Genomic DNA, 20650 nt, shown 5'->3' with positions numbered 1-20650 from the left:
CCCATGAAACTCAGATTTTGTCTGAAACCACTTTGCTTATGATCAGTACTCTATTTATCTATAAGAATGTGACTTTTTCCCCTCACTAATATATTATAGGCACAGCTAATTAAACAAATATTTACATTACTTTTGAAAACCCTGAAAGCTTATTTTCTTTACACAATCTACACCATATGCAGTTAACTCTTGGCAGAAGCCCCCCTTATGCTATTCTTTCAAAGTGAAAATATTTGCCTTTAAGGAAAATATGTGAACTTGGCTTATGTAAAATTAAGGCTGGAGAAATTTTTTCATGTGGTTTCAAACACTTTCGCGCTTTTATTTTATTAGTCCTCAAAAATGGCGAGAGAACGCCTAAGACAAAATAGTATTCTTTTTCTTTTGAAAGTACCAAGCTGAAATACAGAGAACTAAAATTTTAAAGTTCTAAAAGTTGAAAGGGGGCTAAATACTCCCCCCCTTCTTTTATGTTAAATTGGTAGGAAAAGCAAGCGACTCAGAAGAAATCTGTGAAGGTACAAGGTAAGATATAACTCTCATTAAAAAAAAAAAAATGTGATGCTCATTAAAAACAAAAAACAAAACAGATGTGACCCTCGTTGGATGTTTTTCATGATTTGCCCAAGGCCACCATGGAGCGAGACACTGAGAATTGGTTTCTCTTCAATGGCACACCCAGTGGCACCCCCTCAGCCCTCCATCCTACCTCACCCCCTGCCCCACTCGAGTCAGGGTGGTGAGAGAAGGAGGGCCAGGCCCTGGAGGTGGCATTTAGGTGACATATTTTTTTTATTTGGAGAAACCTCAACAGAGTAAATAAGCGGAGTTTAAAGTGGGGTTTAAATATGGACAGATCTGCGGTTGGGGGTGGACAGCCGCAGAGGGGACCTGACGGTTCCTGGGAGGCCAGAGGAGGCGCTGCCAAGGCCGGAGGGAGTGTGTTCGCGCGTCAAGTGCCCGGTGAGCGCCTCCAAAGCCGCAGACCCCGGGCTCGACGCCGGGACACACGGGTACAGGAAACACGGCCCGGGCTGGCCCAGCGCGGCCGACCCGGCAGCCCAGATAAGGTACGAAGGGAGCCAGGGTGCAAGGTACAAAGGTGGCCCAGGAGGAAGCGGCCGCCCCGCCGCGGGGGGTCGGGGGCGGGCTCGGGGCGCAGCGCTGACCCACAGCCCCGCCGCGCGCACGCATCCCAGGCCGCTCGGAACCTGAGGCCGCGGCCGCGGAAGGTCAGCGCATTATCCGCCGTCGGGGACGGAATACTTAGCGGGCCCGCCTGGGTCGAGACGCGCTCCCGGCGAGGCACTGGGCCGCAGGCTCGCTTGGCGCGGGCGGCCGCGGGCGGCGGGGAGCGGGGAGCCGGGCGGTGGGGCGCGGAGGCGCGCGCCGCGGCAGCGAGGCCGGGCCCCGGGGCGGGCGGGTGGGGCTCCGCGGCGCCCGGGTCACCCGAGCCGGCCCCGCCTCCGCCCGCGCGCACCCGGCCGGCCGGGCAGGTCGGGGCGGCGCGCCGTGAGTCACCGGAATCTAGGTGGGGCCCGGGCGCCCCGAGCCGCGTCCTCCCGGGAGCCGCCTCCCCGCGGCCCCTTCCCTTTTGTCGCGCTGCCCGCGCTGGCGGGCCACTCTCCGCCGGCGTCCCAGCCCCGCGCGCTCCTCCGCCCCGCGCCCCGCGCCCCGCGCCCCGCCGTCGAGATGCTGCGCTGCGGCCTGGCCTGCGAGCGCTGCAGGTGGATCCTGCCCCTGCTGCTGCTCAGCGCCATCGCCTTCGACATCATCGCGCTGGCCGGCCGCGGCTGGCTGCAGTCGAGCGACCACGTCCAGACCTCCTCGCTGTGGTGGCGATGTTCCCAGGAGGGCGGCGGCAGCGGGTCCTACGAGGAAGGCTGCCAGAGCCTCATGGACTATGGTGAGTGCCGGCGCCTCCGGGAAGCCCTCCGGGCTGCGGCTGGGCGGGCGCAGCCTTCCGAAGCCGCCGTTCGCGAACGGTCTGAACTGGGGCAGAGGTAGTGAGTGACTGGGAGAAAAAAGAAAAAAAAAAAAAAAAAAAAGTTTAGAGCTTAGGTTTCGGCATCCGATCTGAACAAAACGGAGTAACAGCTTTGGGTGGCCCAAACCAGGCTCACCGCTGGACGGAAATGGCCCTAGTGTAAGCTCTGTTTTTTGTAGAGTTTGTCAGTTACATGCAAAAGGTGATTTTTTTCAGGCATTGAAAAGTTTTAGAAGAAGAAATGTAATGGACAACCTGTATTTTCTTGGAGACCTGCCAAAATCTCTTACCATTATACCTCCTCCTGTGTTTCTTTGTAAGATTAAAATGTAAATATTAAAATACGCGCCTTCCCGAGGTCGGTGTTTTCGTTTACTTGAACTAAGCGAAAGCAACTCTTCTTCCATTAAAAAAAAGGCTTTTCCATCAAAGTTTTTAGCAGTTATGATCTCAGCAGGTACTACAGTATTTTTAAGCGTCAGTCTAGTCCTGGTTAGCTTTTGTTTTAGGGAGTGTCTTTATGACTTAAGTAGGGCACTGTTTAAAAACCTCACTTATCTTAATCTGATTTGTAATCTGTGCAGCAAACACATCTTCTACACCAGCAGAATGAAACAGAGTTGACAAGTTTAATATATCTCAGAGGGAGTGTTTTATTTTTCCAGCATGAAGGCAGCCTGGGTGTTTCACTTAATAGGCCCCGACTGGAGAGGAGCACTTTCCTGTCTGCTGCCACCCTCTGCTTAGGGCTGTCCTGAGAACAGCTGGGATCTGTTGTGATTAGCAATGTGGGCCTGGGGTGCAGGAGACAAGAGTTTAAGTATGAGCATAGTCGGAAACTTAAAGCTAAATGCTACTGAATGAGGCCTTAGCAACTGAGTTTAATAGTTTTAAACTCAGAAAGAAGGCTACCCTGCCTTTTTTTCATTCCCTGCTAGGACCACTGACTTGATTCTTTACTCCAAAGTTGTCCACGGCTTCCAAGCACACGGTTTATTTGTGGTTCTGGTGCCCCGTATCCAGAGCTTGGTGCTGTATCTTATCTACTGTGGAATTGTGTGGAGGTTCCCACTTTGTGCTTTCCCGCAAAGGGAGTGCATGGTCCTCATTAGCAGGTAATAAAATGTAAAGACTGCATGGAATTCCTGCTTTCCTTAAAGTCTGTGTTTTTCCTCTCTTAAAACAAACAGACCGCCTGCCAGGGTTTCTATTATCTCAGATCTTTTGAAAGGAAATTAATTTCTTTGAAGTAAAGTATCTGTATCTTTTAGTTAAAATGCATTGGAGCCCAGGGTCTTGTAGGGGACTTAATAGGACTGCTTTAGACGAGTGTGTTTTTAAACAGCCTGGATAATCGTGCTTGAGAACAAAAACTAATACAGATCCAAAGAGCATGCCGCAACCCCCTCCTCCACCCCTTGCTTATGAAGTAAGAAGTTTAGCACACCACTGGAAGGGAGGTGCAGTAGAGCCACCAGCAGCACTATTGCTGGGACATGATCCAGCTTGCAAGGTTTTGGCTGTGACTGCAGTCCTCTTGTGAAACTCACACAATGAGGTTTTTATTTTTCTTGACTTGCAAGATGAGCTCACCTTCGGAGGGTGTGGCGCCTCCAGCTTCAGAATGATATGGTGCTTTGTATATGGAAGAGAATGAGCAGGTTTTGTTGGTTTGATATTTTTTAATTAGGAGTTTAAAGCATTCACTCTTCTAATTGTAAAGACAACACTGATCCAGTGATAAACTATATTTCAATTTGATATAGAAATTGGCCTTTGGTAAAGTTCAATTTTCCAAGTAGGTCTTGAAAAATCTATTACTACCTTTATGATGCAGCAAGACCGATTTTCATAAGTGGGTGGTGGCTTTAACCTCCCAGTTAAGTTATTCCTATGACCTTTGCAAAGATAAGTAAGTGCTAATAATGTGTTAGACGCAGCTTTTGCTCATGACCTAGAATCAAATCATGAATCCGGGATCCACTGTCATCAGGTGTCCATGGGAAGAACCATATAGATGTGAACTCCCCAAAGAGAGTTCCATCTCAGGCTACTGTGGTCAGAGATGAGTTGGGAGTGTTTACTATACTTTCACTTCATTTTCTGTCGTGGCAAATTTTGCTTCACAAGTATACAAATTGTGTATTTCTACACTGTAGGGAGATTTTCTGGACATCTTTAACTCTGGAGATTTTCAGATAACTTCAGTAAGGCTTTGTGGAAAACAATATGTTTACAGGAGGTTTATCTAAAATGTAGTAAAAGATTTATACACACTCCCACATAAGTATAAGCACAAGGAGTAAGGTAAATGGCTCTAGTTAATATGGTATTTCAGTGCAGAGAATTGTGTTTATCTACTCTTTAAAAACTTCTTGATTATGTACTAGAAAGTATACATTGTGATTTACCATTGTAACTATTAAGAAAATATATTTAATATTTAAATATATAATATATTTAAGAAAATATATCTTCTTATTACAAAGTGTTTGACCATTTCTTTCTATTAATTGATATTAATAACATTAATATGTTCATTTTATTATTAAAAACACAGATCATTCCTGGCAAATCTTTTATTTTTATTTTTATTTATTTATGATAGTCACACAGAGAGAGAGAGAGAGAGAGAGAGAGGCAGAGACACAGGCAGAGGGAGAAGCAGGCTCCATGCACCCGGAGCCCGACATTGGGTTGGAATTCAATCCCGGGTCTCCAGGATCGCGCCCTGGGCCAAAGGCAGGTGCCAAACTGCTGCGCCACCCAGGGATCCCATTCCTGGCAAATCTTGGCAATAATCCTAATAATATAGCTGTTTCTATAAAGGGAAATAGTTCCTAAGAACTATGTAAAATGCAGAATATTATATTCCCCATGGTTATTGACAGTTTTTTTAAGGAATTTCAGATTGCTACATCACCTCATTTTGCCTCATAAGTGAGCCACATTATACATGGAATATTTGCCTTTACATGATATTAACAACTGAGTAAATACCCAGCTTAACCAATACTTGCTTAATTTTTTTTTTTTAAAATTATGAGCATGTAGAGCATTGAAAGAATCTCACATTTATATTTGTCCAAATGGGGAAAGAACATCCAAATGATCATTCAAATTTCACATATAAATAAAATGCAAAATTGCATTTGAATGCATATTCATGCATACTGTTTTTGTTCTGCTGGCACCCATCCCTCCCCTACCCAGTTTTAAGAAAACAACACGTCAGGAGCATATTTTAAATATCAATGATACAGATTTCAAATCTCAAGCAGGCTCCTACTTGTCAGGGTGGAGACAAATGGTGATGAGTTTACCAAGAATGGCAGTGGGGAGTCAGTGCAGCTAAGTCAAAGGGTGCTTGCCTCAGCTCTGCACTCAGAAGTTCAGAGCTTCATCTTTACCAGATGCCTTTGAATACCACACAGTGCATTGCATGTGGCTTTGTTTTGTTTTGTTTTTAACATGAAATTGGTCTTGGATAAGTCCAGGAATCAGAGTATTATAAGAAGTATTTTTTTAGATCATTTCACCCTATGGTTCTTAAATATGTAGGAAATGAGAAAGATAAGTACCAACTTAATAGGTTTACATTAGGCTAAATTTGACTTAAAGAACCATGTTGAGATGATGCTCTTTTGCTGGGAGGCAGGGTGAGGTATTGAAATGTTATTATTTTATGAAATTAGGCATTAGTGGATAGATTATTCTGGGTGTGTGTGTGTGTTCATGGTTTTACCTAACAAAATAAAAAGTTGGCTAGTACTCAGTTGATTTTCATAATTAAAATATATATGTCTATTGACTTATAAAATCCAGACGTGTAGGAACCAGTGATCTAGTCCACTTGCTGCACTTAGCAGTAAATCAACAGAGAGCCCCATTCCCTTTTAAGTGACCTAACTTGTTTTCTTCCGTCTAGCGGGCACAGACTCCTAGGCTATAAAGAAGGGTGTAAGAGTGCACCTGTTCAAGCTTTCACCAAAGCCTGTGCTCATCAACACCACCCGTGACAAGCTAAGCCTCTCCCCTTTCTTCCACAACATAACTCAGTTCTCTGGACACTGCTGTTTGTCTAAAAGTACTTGTCTTACACTGATGGAGTTCCAATACGCTTCCATGCAAATTCTACTTCCCAGCTGCCTTCATCTAACAAACTTTCAAATCTGTGAGGATAGATCCCCAATTCCCTGCTAGTTATCTTTACTCAGTTCAGGGTAGAAATCCCTGTTTTCACATCTTCCTGTGTAGGGTGGTTTCCCCACTGAGACTTTCAAAGAAAACCATAAAGGGGGAAAGGACCACAGTTCTATAAAAACACAGTGGTAAGTAGTTATCTTCAGGTTCAGTTTCAGGAGAAAATGTGGGGCATGCAAAGAATCTCACACCAACTAGATGCCATCCCATGTGACCCTGACCTTGCTTTACTGCCTTCTAAAGCTTCTACAAAATCACTTCTTCTGATGTAGATTTTTTTGGAGTCCTGTTACGAGTTGTCCTCTAGATTTTTGCTACTCAAAGTATCCAGACCAGAAGCATCCACATTATCTGGTGGTTATAGGACACTCAGTGTCTCAGGCCCCACCTCCTGAATCATAATCTGCATTTTAACAAGATCCTTGGGTGATCTGTAAGCACTTTTCTGGTTTCAGAAGCACTGGCCTCTGTTCCTGCAGATTATCTCCTCATTGGACATGCACCAGTCTTTTTGAATATATGTTCCACCCATGTGTATATTCATTATATATTGTATATATCTTGTTTGTGTAGGTAGGATCTTTTTAATTTTTTTGTCATGAATCCAGTTTTCATTTCTGATATAAAGAATCTGTTTGACATAAAGAACCCTATACAAGCAGTATGAGATCTGACAAAAGCTCAGATTTACTAGGTAGGGCCTTTGTACTATTACTAGATGAATCGATTGTTCTAGAAAGGGACCCTACTGTAATTGGATGACAGGTTGGTATCTGCAGGGCACTGAGTAAGGGGCTAGGCCAGACTGTCTTGGTCAGTGTTGGGTGCCTACATGAGAAATTACTGAAGAATACAGCAAATCCCTTAAAAGAAACACTAACTTTGGAGGAAAAATTGGTGACAGCCTGCAGAGTATTACCCACAATACTAAAAATATTAGTAATGTTTTCATCTTACAAAGTTTTTTTTTCCCTTTTACAAGTTTCAGTTTATGGTTTCTAGATTGGCATTCAAGGTATTTATTTTATCTATCTATCTATCTATCTATCTATATTTATCTATCTATCCTACTTTCTTAGTAGTTGACGTTACTGGTCTTTTCCTAGCTGTATTTACCTTGTAATGTTGTATTTTTTTCTTTCTTTTTTTGGGTAACATTGTATTTTCATATGTCGTCACTGGAAAAAAGATACAGCATTTTTCTTATGCAAAAAACTTAAAAATGTTTCCTAGGAAAAACTTAGGATTTCATTAGTGACTGTTAGTTTTGATTTAGTGTTGAATCTTTGCAAGTGATAGCAAAATTAAGTAAGCTGTTCTTCATCCAAATGGATCTTTTTTTTTTTTTTAAGATTTTATTTATTTACTTATAGAGATGCAGAGAGAGAGAGGGGCAGAGACACAGGCAGAGGGAGAAGCAGGCTCCATGCAGAGAGCCTGACGCAGGACTCCATCCAGGGTCTCCAGGATCACGGCCCTTGGCTGCAGGTGGCGCAAAACCGCTGCGCCACCAGGGCTGCCCATCCAAATGGATCTTTAATGAATCTTATAAAGTGGATTTATAAGGCTGCTGGTTTCTTTGATAATAGGAACTTCTCCAAGTGATACTTAGAAAATAAATTTAGGACATAACAGATTATATGTAACACCAGATTGATTTTCCCTTAAGGAGAAAGAACAAACAAGAAACATTCCTGCACAGAAATACAGCATCTGTTTACCTGGAGTACTTGAGCACGACTTGTGGTCTCAATTCAAAGAGTGCCAATTGATGATGAGAATCTTCCCTGCTCTCTATCACAAACCGCAATTAGGAAAGGCAATAAAATTTTGCACATAAAGGGCAGACTTCTTCAGAATAAAGATGGACATACTGCCTTCCAAGAGCCAAGGACCATCTATCTGTTCAATCATGGAAGAAGTAGTAGGATAAGTTTTAAAAGCTGATATTTTTATATTGGGGTTGGTAAATATGGTATAATTTAGACCATGATATAATATAAAAATATAAATAGTTCCCAAAAGGGTTGGGTAAATTTGTAGGTATTAAGCTCATTCTGGGTATTTGAGACCAAAGGTATTTGGAGCACAGACTTAACTGTTTTTTGTTTTGTTTTGTTTCTATATTTTATTTATTTATTTGAGAGAAAGAGATAGTGAGATAGCAAGAGAGAGCACAAGGAGGGAGGAGGAGGCTCCCTACTGAGCAGGGAGCCAGCCCAAAGTAGGGCTTCAGCCCAGGATGCTGGGATCATGACCTGAGCCAAAGGCAGACACTTAACCAACTGAGCCACCCAGACACCCCTTAACTTTTCAAAATGTCTGTCATGGAGATATGCCATGTCATAAGTCTACATGGCTGTCGGCCTTCTTGGACAGAATATTGGGCTGGAATGACCCTGCTTAGACCAAGGTCCATCTCATCATTTTATAGCAAAATAGTCATTGATATGAGAAGGCAGGTTGTCTTACTTGTCTTCATCAGCCAGATCTTCAAAACCTTGCCTAGATTTTAGTCTTAAGTGGTAGTTAAATGATTCAGTGTGGGTGTTTCCATGCTGCAAGAGCAGGTTATACGTGTTCTACTTCTAGGGAAGCCTTTCTCAATACAAAATGCTACTTAATTTGCTGTTTTGATTTTCTGTAGACTCAGCATTTTGAGTAAACAAGTTACTACTGAATTATTTAACCTAGCATAGACCAAGTTCTTAAAATGGGCTGTGTTTCTGTTTGTGTTCACCTGTTGGCTTCAGGTTAGTGAGGTGAACTGGCTTTCTATTTTCTTAGTTCAAGTATTTGAAACTAAGTGTAAATCACACCTCAGCTATTATGTTAGAGGAAGTAGTAATAGCAAAATCTGTATTATCTTCCCCAAATAAATAGGAATAATTATTGATATTACTATTCATAGCTATATTTTTAAAACTCTAGTCTGTGACTATAAAGTTATCAATATATATTCCTTGTTAGGAAGTTTTATTGTTATTTTTGAAAATTCACATTCTGATATGCAATTTTTCATTACGTTTGCATTCCTGTGCATGTTTATACAGATATATAGCCTTTTATTGCACAGTTTCTAACCTGTGAACTCAACTTAAAAGGAAAAATCAGTATCTGCTTACTTGACTTTAATCATTGGATTTAATTGAATGTAGTGATTAGTAGTAGCCATAAAAATCCATAGAAATGTGACTGTTATTAACAGTGGGTCACATACTGAAAATAAAATGCTCTCCTTTTTGGCAGTACTGCATCTGTTTTTATGAGATTAATCATCTCTCTTAGTTCTTCTTAAACTTTAGTATGGCTATAAGAAATGTCAGTCAGGTGCAGATTCCTGGGTACTATCTCTTGAGTTCTAATTCAGTGGGTCAGAGGAAACTGCAGAAATTTATATTTTTAATAAGCACCACTGATGATTTTGACACAGTGGTCTATGGACTAGACTTTGAGATGGTCTGATGGTCCCCTTCTCTTGCATTTTCCCTTACTTGAAGGACAAGGCAAAAGTGAGATTGTTTCACATTCTGGCTTTGTTCATTTCTGTTTTAAAATAACACATTTCTATTTTACCTTGCCCCTAAGATCTCTTCTTGATCTCCAGAAAGAGAAAAAAGGTCTGGAGGAAAGTAAGGAAAATTATAAATATAAATTAGGCCCACTCATGCACTGTCTCAGCCTCATCCTGCAGCGATATTAAGGGATAATTTGTGGGGAAATGTGGTATTTCTGAGGCATATAAAAATGTTTCTTCTCCTTAATAACCTACTATGTCTCAGTCATTCATAAACCTAGAGGAAGATCTGGAAGGAGCGTGGGGATTAGAGAATCAACAGGGAAACTTTGTTCAGGCTTGTCTATAACAGATGGAGATGTAAATATGTGGTGGGTAACTGAGGAATAAGAATGTGATGATGCAGAACTTTCCAATATAGGGGAAAAAATGAAAAAACCTGAGATCCTGGAGAGAAGTCATAGGCATACTTGAGAAACTTCTTGAACGGTAAGGGGCAGAGAATTCCTAACTCCCTGACCTTTCACACAAGAGCTGTCATCCTCACAATAATCTTGAAAGAAGGCATTTTTCATCCTGGTTAGCAGATGTGCAGGCTGATGGTGGCTAATTGGTGGTGGAGGCAGGGTATAAATGAGGTCCAACTGGCTTCCAAGCCCCGGCTCCTTTCGGCTCTCTGACATCCTTTTCCTTTGGCCAGTCAAATGATCTATCATTAAGGGAGGAGACATTTGTCAGCCAAGCTGTGTTCCAGTAGGAGCAAAACCAGGGCAGATGTGCACATGACTGTCTTTTTCGAGTGCAATACAGAGTGATAGGTTAAGAGCACATGTTCTTCCATCAGCAAAAGGATAAATAAAATGTGGGCTCTACATACAACAGAATATTTTTTGACCATAAGAAGGAATGAAATGTTGGTACAGCCCTGAAGACCTTTCGGCTAGGTGAAAGGAGACAGTCACAAAAGGCCATGCAGTATGGACCCCATTTTTAGGAAATGTCCAGAATAGACAAGTTTGTAAAGCCAGAAACTAGATTAATGGTTGCCTGAAGCTGGAGAGACGAATGGCAAGTGACTGCCAATGGATATGTGGCTTCTTTTGGGGGTGATGAAAATTTTGGAATTGTAAGTGATGATTGGTTGCACCACCCTGTGAATATAGTAGAGACCACTGAATTGTTTGAAAGAGTGAATTTTCCAGGATGTAAATTATATATCTGAAAAGAATCATGTGTTGTATTTAGACCAAGCTTGAAATCAAACTCTGATTGAATCACTTAACAGCTCTGTGGCTGTGGGCAGGTCATTTGAACTTTCAAAGCCTTACTAGATCCTCATTTCTAAAGAAATGATGATAAAGATTTTTTTATCTTTAAGTAATCTCTATCCCCAACATGGGGCTTGAACTTAACAACCCTGAAATCAAGAGTCGCATGCACCACTGACTGAGCCAGCCAGACACTCCACTAAAGAAATAATGATAATATGAACCTTTAAAAGGTATTGTGGGAGTGTCTTGGTGATTCATTTGGCTAAGCGTGCGACCTTTGATTTAGGCTCAAGTCACAATCAAGACCTGTGTCAGGCTCTGCAGTGGGCATGGAACCTGCTTAACCTTTCTCTCCTTCTCCATCTGCTCCTCCCCTGCCTCCCTCTCTTAAGCAAAACAAAATAAAATAAAATAAATCAAAAGTTATTGTGAAGATTTAGTGAATGCATGCCAAGTTCTTAGCTCAGTGCCTGGCACAGAGCAATTATGTCATCAATGTTAGTTATGCCCTCCAGAAAGCAGGTTGTATTGGAAGAGATTTTTGAAATCAGTGCAGGTTGCACAATGGGAATTATTGACTGGAATTGTTAGCCTGGGTATCATGGCTCTCCCTGTTTCTACAGGTTCAAGTTAAAACAAGGAGGTACTCGTGAGGATTTTCAAACCCAGAACTCAATTTTCACTTCATCTTGGTTGCTTATAAGGCTCATATCCATAATTAAGAATCCTTGCACTATAAATTGCAAAGTTAAAATTTAGACAATTGGATATATGTGCACCTAAACTTGTTATAAAAATCACAGCTTCTTTATAATTAAATTGTTTTAGCTCACCTCTCTGCCTGGCCATAAGTAGATTTTCAATGATTATTTTGGCACAGAACCAGACATTAATATGAAACAAAGGTCTTTTTAAAGGTATTTGAACCATTTGCTAAAGGGATTCTAATTTAATTGTTCAACACTAAAAATGTTGTTTATTATGGTTGTGTTATGTTAGAACTTGTGTGAACTTTTTATTTTATTTATTTTTTAAAGGACTTTATTTATTTATTTGAGAAAGCACGAGAGAACAAAGTGGGGGGAGGAGCAGAGGGAGAGGGAGAAAACCTTTTAAATATACCTGTTTATATGGCTTCTTTATTACATGAGAAATAGTTGAATGAATTTTAACTTTCGTTTCAAAGATAGAAACATTTGCCCCAAATCTGGGGGTAGAAGACGTTACTGGAAGCAATTTATTAGTGCCCTCCATATGAATTGCTTACTTCTCCCTTTGAGATATGGAGATGTGTAAGTACTGTCAAAAAGACTCCTTTCACCCAACTATAGGTAGTAGAAAATAAAAAAAAAACGAAAATATTGATACTTTGATAAGGGATTTTTAAATTTGGCATGTGTATCTTATTAATCACGGTTTCTTTTCTCCCACAGCATGGGGAAGGGCAGCGGCCGCCATGCTCTTCTGTGGCTTTATCATCCTGGTGATCTGCTTCATCCTGTCTTTCTTTGCCCTCTGCGGACCCCAGATGCTCGTCTTCCTGAGAGTGATTGGAGGCCTCCTGGCCCTGGCAGGTAAGACTAAGTCAGCGGTTCTTCATTCATACCTTCCATAGACATCATCATAGTACTGCCCAACCCACCATTCTTGACAATTACACTTCCAGGTCTATTGTCAGAAAATGTGTCACCAGGGGCAGAAGTAACAGAGATGTGTTCTTTAGGGTCCAGGTGCCTTTCTTCCTGGAGGAGGTCTCAGATGATATCTTGTGTTCTCCATCCACGCTGCATGCTGCTGTCTCTTGTAGGTGACCCCACGTCCAGCAACACCCCTACTTGGAGGGACCAGGGCTGACACAGTGTGCTGTTTCCATGGGGTGTCCCAGTGCTGGCTTCCTGTGAGCCCCTTGCTATGGGGACTGGGATGTCCCTGAGCCATCTTACTTATTGAAGGTGTATTACAGTCTTATGTCCCAGGTCATGGAAAGGTTTTCTGCAGGGGGACGGGAGACCCTAGGAAAGACCAGATCTGGAACTGCCTTTTTGTATCATAGAGCTGATTCTGAGGGGTGGGAAATGGAGTGAGGCAGGTGGCTGTGGTCAGAGTGAACACTGATTAATGGACTACAAGAACTAGGAATCTAGGACCAAGAATTATTTGAAATTTCCGTTGGTCCCTGGCACTAGGGACCTCAGTCACAGAACTGAATTTAGATGGATCACTGGATTTTTCTGACAAAGAGAAAAGAGAAGGTGCTGATAAGGTTAAGGCCACAGGTCTGTTTGACATAGCAACTTAGGCCCTTGGGATCAAAGCAAAAATCCAGCCACAGACCTGGGGTGCAGGTATAGAGTGAGCACATGGTCAGAAGCCTTGGATTTAGGAGAGGTACATAAGGTAAAGCAGGAGCCCAGAGAGAGACCACCTTGTGCTGGATTCTCTGAGCTTAGGGAACGTGTTCCCAGAGCCCAGGGCAGGATGAGTTGGGAGTGCGGGGGGAGGGTGGAGAGTAGGGGAGAGGGAGGAGGACCCTGGCTCAGAGAAAGGGGGTGGCTCAGAGAACCAACCTGTGCAGGCCCAACCTTCACCTGTATATTTGAGCATTTCTCTTGATTGAACATAAGGTTTACTCTGGTTTTCTTTCTGTCTCAGAGTTTCCTTTTAGAATAATATTTTAAAATTAGGAGCAGTTTGGAACCACAAAACATGAAGAATCTTATTGAATCCCATCTCTACTTCTATTTGGCTTTCATAGTTAAATTTATAAGGCCTTATCAAGGAAACACACTTGATATCTTTTCTTCCACACATCTTAGAAGACTAGCTAGATGCCTGTTCCAATCACCATTAGAAACACACTAGGACATTAATGTTCATTACCATATGACCCAGGAATTCCACTTTTAGGTATATATCCCAAAGAACTGGAAGCAGGGATTTGAACAAATACTTGTACACACATGTTCATAGTGGTATTTGCCATAGCCAAAGGTGGAAACAACTCAAGTGTTCATCAGGACAAAATGGTTAAATATTTATGTACACACAGTGGAATATTATTCAGCCATTAAAAGGAATAAAGTTTTGATACATGGTACAGTGTGGAAGGATCTGAAAATATTATGCCAAGAAAAACAAGGTATACACACAGAAGGACAAGTATTTTATGATTCACTTATATAAAGTACCTGGAATAGGCAAATTTATAGAGATCCAAACTTACCAGGGGCTGAGGGCGGGGTGGGTAATGGGGTAAGCAGAGTTTAGGTTGGGAATATTGAAAAAGTTTTAGATACAGATAGTGATGATGGTTGCACAACACTGTGTATTTAATACTACTGAGTTGTACACTTAACAAATGATTAAAATGATAAGTATTATGTTGTATATATTTTGCCACCATTTAAAAAAAATCCCAGTAAAACTCTTTTATCCATCTTAGCATTAAAAAATGAAGATATAAAACAAACAAACAAATAAATAAATAATTTAAAAAAAGATCTGACATCATGAGTCTATAAGACTCATGAATCACTGACCTCTATCTCTGACACCAATAATACATTATATGTTAATTAGTTGAATTTAAATAAAAGTTTTAAAAAGATTATGTGAGGTAATATGTGAAAAGTACTGTGTCTGGCCCTCTATAAATGTTAAGTAAAACTTTATTGATTTTTTGCTGGAGATAAAATACCATCTTAACAGGTACTGAAATTTCAAGGAAATAAAAACACATTACTAATAAAAAAATAAATAAAAATTAAGATCTAGGAATGACCAGCTTGAGCTGACAGGCTTGCAAGAATTACTATTTTCAGGAAGACTGGTTCTATGAACTCTCACAGATTCACAGCATACTGCCTTGTGTAATTCTGTGTCCTTATTTTACATTATGACTAAATACTCCTCTTTTCCTTGAGAGCTTGACAAGTAGAATGAGAAGTTTTTACAGGAGTGAAAAGCCTAGAAATCTCAATGTACTTTTAGTGGTAATAATGTTGAATTAGGGCCTACTCAACTTTTAAGAATTACTTCACAAAAACAGTTATTTTTAATTTTATATTTATTTTGGGGTTAACATCAGAAAAATTGAGCACTGATACAATTTAGATTTTACAGAAGTGGATCCAAATTGCTATACAAACTCTACATCTGATGGACCAAAATGGGTGATGAACAATATTTAACATTTACGACCAGAGGAATTAGAGAATAATGTAGTGTCTTACACAATATTTGCAGTAGATAACAAACTTCCCAAGTAAGAGTTTGCCACTTAAAGTGTGTAAGAAACAGAAATATTTAAGATCTGCACCGAGATCACCCTTCTTAAATTGCCAGAGAAGAGGAATATTTTGAGTTGAGAAATAGAAGGAATGAATCAAGATGTAGAAACACCTATGGCCTTTCTAGCAATAAAAAAAAAAAAAAAAAGGAAAAGAAAACAACTTTAGTTTACATCTGTGAAGATAGGGAAAAAAGTAGGTAAAAGGAAAGTAGGGGTGAGGACTCTACACTCCCTGGAGCGCGGCCACCTGGCACCTCTTGGTGTAGACTTGTGTCTTAATGTTACAGAGTGAAAATGTGTTCATACCTTATGATGTGGCAGTGGACATGGGAAATAGTATGTGAAAAGAATGCAGAACACAGCATAGCATGTGGATGTTCATTATAGCTTCATAGAGTTATGCATGCTCATTGAAAAATAATACAAAAGTAGATTTAATTGAGTTCTTATTTTTTTAAGTTGCTTAAAATATTAATATGACTAATACTAATTGTGATAAGGTGACTGTTATACCAAAGAGTTTAGAAATCTTCTTGACCTGTATTTTCTTTCTTATATCCTCCTTACACTCCCCCAAGTCAGGATGATTACTCTCCTATTTTATTTCTCTTCCCCCAGCCTGGAATGCTGTTCCTCCAACCTCCATTTCTCCATTTCTATTTATTCTTCAGATTCCTGCCTCCTCTGCAGACTTTTCTGGTGCTTCTCTACATTGATCATTCACATCATTGGCTTGTTTCATTTAGTCACTCATTTATTAAATAAATATTCCAATGGTGTGCTATTAAATATCAATATCATCAAATATATGTGTATATATTATTTTTGTTAACACTGAAAATATTCACTGTGTTTGGCACAGTAAATACCAAGTGAAAAAGTACTCTTCTGAGCCACCCTGCTTTCTACTATACACCATAGTTTTGCATTTTCTACTTGAGTGAATGTAATGCTTGCACAGGCACAAAGAGAGATTCTCTAATTGCTTTCTGTCTTTCGTATATTCAGTATTCTGGTCAGTGCCAGATCTGACATACAATAGTCAATAACTTGTTTGAGCTCATGATTGATAGGTTCCCTCAACCCCTTTCATTAGCATGAAGTGGATTTAACACTTATTTAAAGGCAAAAAACAATGGTGGAAGAGGGAGTTAATCTGTTATTACCATGCATTCATTCATGGATCCGTATTCACTTTGGGATGTTTTTCTTTCCTTTAGCTGTATTCCAGATCATCTCCCTGGTAATTTATCCTGTGAAGTACACCCAGACCTTCAACCTTCATGACAACCCTGCTGTCACTTACATCTATAACTGGGCCTATGGTTTTGGGTGGGCGGCCACGATTATCCTGATCGGCTGTGCCTTCTTCTTCTGTTGTCTTCCCAACTATGAAGATGATCTTCTGGGCAATGCTAAGCCCAGGTACTTCTACACATCTGCCTAAGGTGGGGAGTGAGCAGAAGACAACGCTGCTGCCAAGATGGATCCCAGAGCAAGAAACTGTCTTTCCCAGAATCCTTTGAAACCATTTTGTAGGCAATGTTCATATCATTAGACTAGTCAATGCTAAAATAAATTTTGGGGAAAATTTCTTAAATGGTGTTAAAGTTTCATATTCATCTTTTATATATGTTTTGTAAACAAAACTTATTTCTTTTAAATAATGACCTGTAATATGCTAATATCCCCTTATATCTATGCATACCATTTATACATTCGTAAAAGAATAGGAATATGAAACTTAACCATGTATAAGGCAAAAAAAAGAAGGCTTCAAAGATTGGCTGGACCTGATCAAGTTTCTGTTTTTCCCAGATAGAATGGACTGAATCTATTAAGAGCCAATAAAAAGAGGGAGATACTAATAAAAAATGTCAGTGACCAAATATTCTAAAAGAAATGCAAAAAGTAAATATTTTCCAAGCCTTCACTTATTTAAAGAAGTGAAAGTTTCCTAAATGCATATCGTTTGTGAGAATTTCTAACTAATATCCTAAGTAATTTTTTTTTTTTTTTTTTTTGCGAAGCTTCACATTAACTTGATATGGCATCTAGGAAAGTATTCTTTCATAGTCAAAGCCTGCTGCAATAGTAAGGCCTTCATATGTAGTGAAATGTTAAGATGAAATTTTCTCTTTGAAAGTGGTTTATAGGGTTGGGGTGTGGGAAAATGCTACATTAATAAATCTGTACTCTTTTGTGTCTATATGTTCAGGAACACAGTAGACCGATTAAAAGATGGGCTAGGTCTAATTCATCACGACTATAGGCATGCTTTGGTTGCTTAGTAAAGCATTAGGAATGCCATTCTTCTCACAAAGTAACATTAAAACAGCCCAAGGAGACGAAGTGACTTGAATTATTCATCTCAGGTTGACTGGGCTCTCATCATATAGACACAGCTTCTGGTAGATAGCAATTGTAAACAACAACTTAAATGTAGTTACAAACCTGGTCGTCTTTGGAAAAAGAGATATAAACTATCTGGTATAAGACACAACAGGAGAATTCAGGGATGTGAGATTTCCCGTGAATGGCAAATAGATGATATATCACATTGACTATGATTTTTTTTTTTTTTACCATTTGTACTTACATAATGAAAACCAATTCATTTTATATATCAAATTATTATTTTGTAAGTTGCAGAATAAGCAACTGCAGTTTTCATTATGAATTTTCCCCCAATAAACCAGGTGTTCTAATCTTGTTTCTAGTTTGTAGTTTTTGGTCTTGCTTTTTTTCTTTTTTCACGTCTGGGGAAGGGACTTTTAAAAAGATTCTTTGAGTGGGGCAAAATAAGAACATCGGATAAAATGAAAAATAGCTTTTCCTTAACGTTTTAAGAGTCTTGCTTATTTTAGGTATCCAGTAACAATTTTTGAATGGACTTTAAGGGATTCTAGTGGTCTGCTTCCTGGACTTCTTCCTCAATGACCAATCCCTGTCGGTACACAGATACCATACAACATCTATCTGGTGCTGCCAGCAGAGGGAAAAGGACTAACAGATCTCTTGTAGGTGCAGATGCCAGGGAGCATTTGTGTGGTTTAGCTGAAGATTCATCTTTCTCCATCTTCCTGCTTGAGATGGGATCTTCTTCCATTCAGGTAGTGGGACAGCAAGCAGTTGCTTCTTTTCCCCTTGTCCACCTTCCCAGCTGACAATGGTGTTCCAGCATGGGTTATAGGTTAAATCTCTTATGGCGTGGGTAAATGTGAAGACAGGTTGCAGGTGGTAGATTGGAGATACTTCTTACAGTGTTCTGGTTGGTTCTTGGAAGTCCATTTTTTCCCATGTTTTTCAAAATATGAGGTGAATGTTCCTCATCATAAATTTAGAAGAGTGTCACCTGGGTGATTATTTACACCAAAATTTTTTTTCTAATTCTCTGACAAGTAGAGGACTTGAAGTGACATTCAACAATGCTAAAGATGTCATCTTCTAAAATAATAGCACAGGTAACTCAAGAAGATAATGGGTAGCTAGAGATTAAAGCAACTGGAATTCCCATTATACCTGAAAATGATTCTCAGAGGACAAGGTTCTTTAAAGCAGGCACTCCTATCTCTGGATTTTTCCCTGCCCAACTGTCTTCTTCCTCTCCTTAATAAATTATACACTATATTCTAATGATGCACATTTAGGAAAAATGGCTCCTTGGGAGAATAATGAAGAATTTGACCAAGAAACCATCTGAAGACTAAGAATACATTGCATGATATTTCCCCTAGTAAAGCTGAGTGGCTTTTGGCTCTGTAATTATATTAAGAGTCCCCACCCTTTAAATAAGCAGTTGTAGGTTCCCAAACAATTATCTCACACTCACACTATAAGTAGTCAGATATGCTATTTGCCATTTACTGTTGAATATAACAAAGAAGTAATATGTCAAGGTCTTTCAGTTGGCACACAAGCTAACTATGGAATATAATTACTTTTAGCTTCAAAACAATATACTACAGGACTGACAGTAAAGTTTGATAGGCTTTCCTTTTCTAAGAAAATAAAAACAATGGAAGGATGTAGTCATAATATCTTCATTATGTTAATTTTTGCTACAAACTCCTGCTTAAAGTCCAATTAATATAATAAACATGAATGCTGAATCAACCTGTTTTGTTTTTCTAGGCATAACCAAAAAGGCCATATTTGAATCGTATCCAATTTTGGCTCTTGCTAGCTGTCCATGCTTCGGGCAGTTTACCTTCCCCTGCCTGGCCTTATAACCTCATTCACAAAATTATTGTAAATGGTCCTTTTTCCCTTCAAAGCTCTTTTTTTTTTTTTTTTTAAATTTATTTATTTATTTATTTTTTAATTATGATAGTCACACAGAGATAGAGAGAGAGGCAGAGACATAGGCAGAGGGAGAAGCAGGCTCCATGCACTGGGAGCCCGACGTGGGATTCGATCCCAGGTCTCCAGGTTCGTGCCCTGGGCCAAAGGCAGGCGCTAAACCACTGCGCCACCCAGGGATCCCCCCTTCAAAGCTCTTTGATTCAGTGTGCTTGTATGTGTATCTGCTCATTTGTTATTTACTTAAACATTCTTGAGAAAAAGGAAATAGGGTAAAGTGATGTTTTTTTTTAATGTGATTTTTTTTCAAAGTGACTTTCCCAGCTAGAGACAATGACTACAATCTTAATACTATGATGGAATTTTTTCTTTAATTGAAAACAAAAGAAAATTCCTTTAACTGGAAGACCACTAAATAAGTGAATTTGAACTCTATCATGAGTTTAAGTAACCCTAAAGCTTAGAAGAAAAGCTTTATTTGTATTTCAGGGAGCTTCTGATTCAAGATTGTGGAGTGGACTCCATTAAATCCATCATTTCTCACCAATATGAAAAAAAATGTGGAATAATAAACAAATACCAGAGGGATTAAATCCATAACAAGGGAAGGATTCATTTGCTGACTAGAGGCTTTGTCAAATTTGAGAAGATGAGAAATGAGTGATATTGTCAACAGTGGAGTGAAGCCACCACCCAGAATAAACTCAAGTTGCATGTCAGGGAATTAACACCTATGCTGCCTGATAAGTGGCAAAGAGGTGCCAATCTTGGAATTGGCAGAGAAAAGGGTAGCACTGGGAAATGTGGAGGGTATAAATCAGCGGACTTGGTTTCCAGTCAAGAAACACTTCCAGCGGAAGAGTTTCCCAGTTGGCCTGACCCCTGCCTTCCTCCCACCAGATTCCTACCCCTTACAGAAGGGAACAATTGATCTGTAGGCAAACCCCAGAGATGATGATCATGATTATTAAATAGTATGCTCTGTTCTAAGTGCTTCCCATGTACTAGCCCATACAAACCTCACCTATACCCTCTGATATAGGTTTAGTTTATTCTTACTTGTTCAAAGGAGGAATGAA

At 40.0% G+C, this 20650-nt stretch overlaps 1 protein-coding gene across 1 annotated transcript; it reads left to right on the top strand.

The window, feature by feature from the left end:
• Nucleotides 1-1647: 1647 nt before the first annotated feature.
• Nucleotides 1648-17982, top strand: PERP (p53 apoptosis effector related to PMP22). The gene is made up of 3 exons (XM_077894374.1): nt 1648-1906; nt 12412-12552; nt 16490-17982. Exons 1-3 carry the CDS (start codon nt 1693-1695, stop codon nt 16714-16716), a joined length of 582 nt encoding a protein of 193 aa, XP_077750500.1. The 5' UTR covers nt 1648-1692; the 3' UTR covers nt 16717-17982.
• The last annotated feature ends 2668 nt before the right edge of the window (nt 17983-20650 follow it).

Source organism: Canis aureus, chromosome 1 (genome assembly GCF_053574225.1).
Source record: "Canis aureus isolate CA01 chromosome 1, VMU_Caureus_v.1.0, whole genome shotgun sequence".
Taxonomy (NCBI): domain Eukaryota; kingdom Metazoa; phylum Chordata; class Mammalia; order Carnivora; family Canidae; genus Canis; species Canis aureus.
The sequence above is the reverse complement of the archived record's forward strand: the minus strand, read 5'-3'. Positions and strand labels throughout refer to the sequence as shown.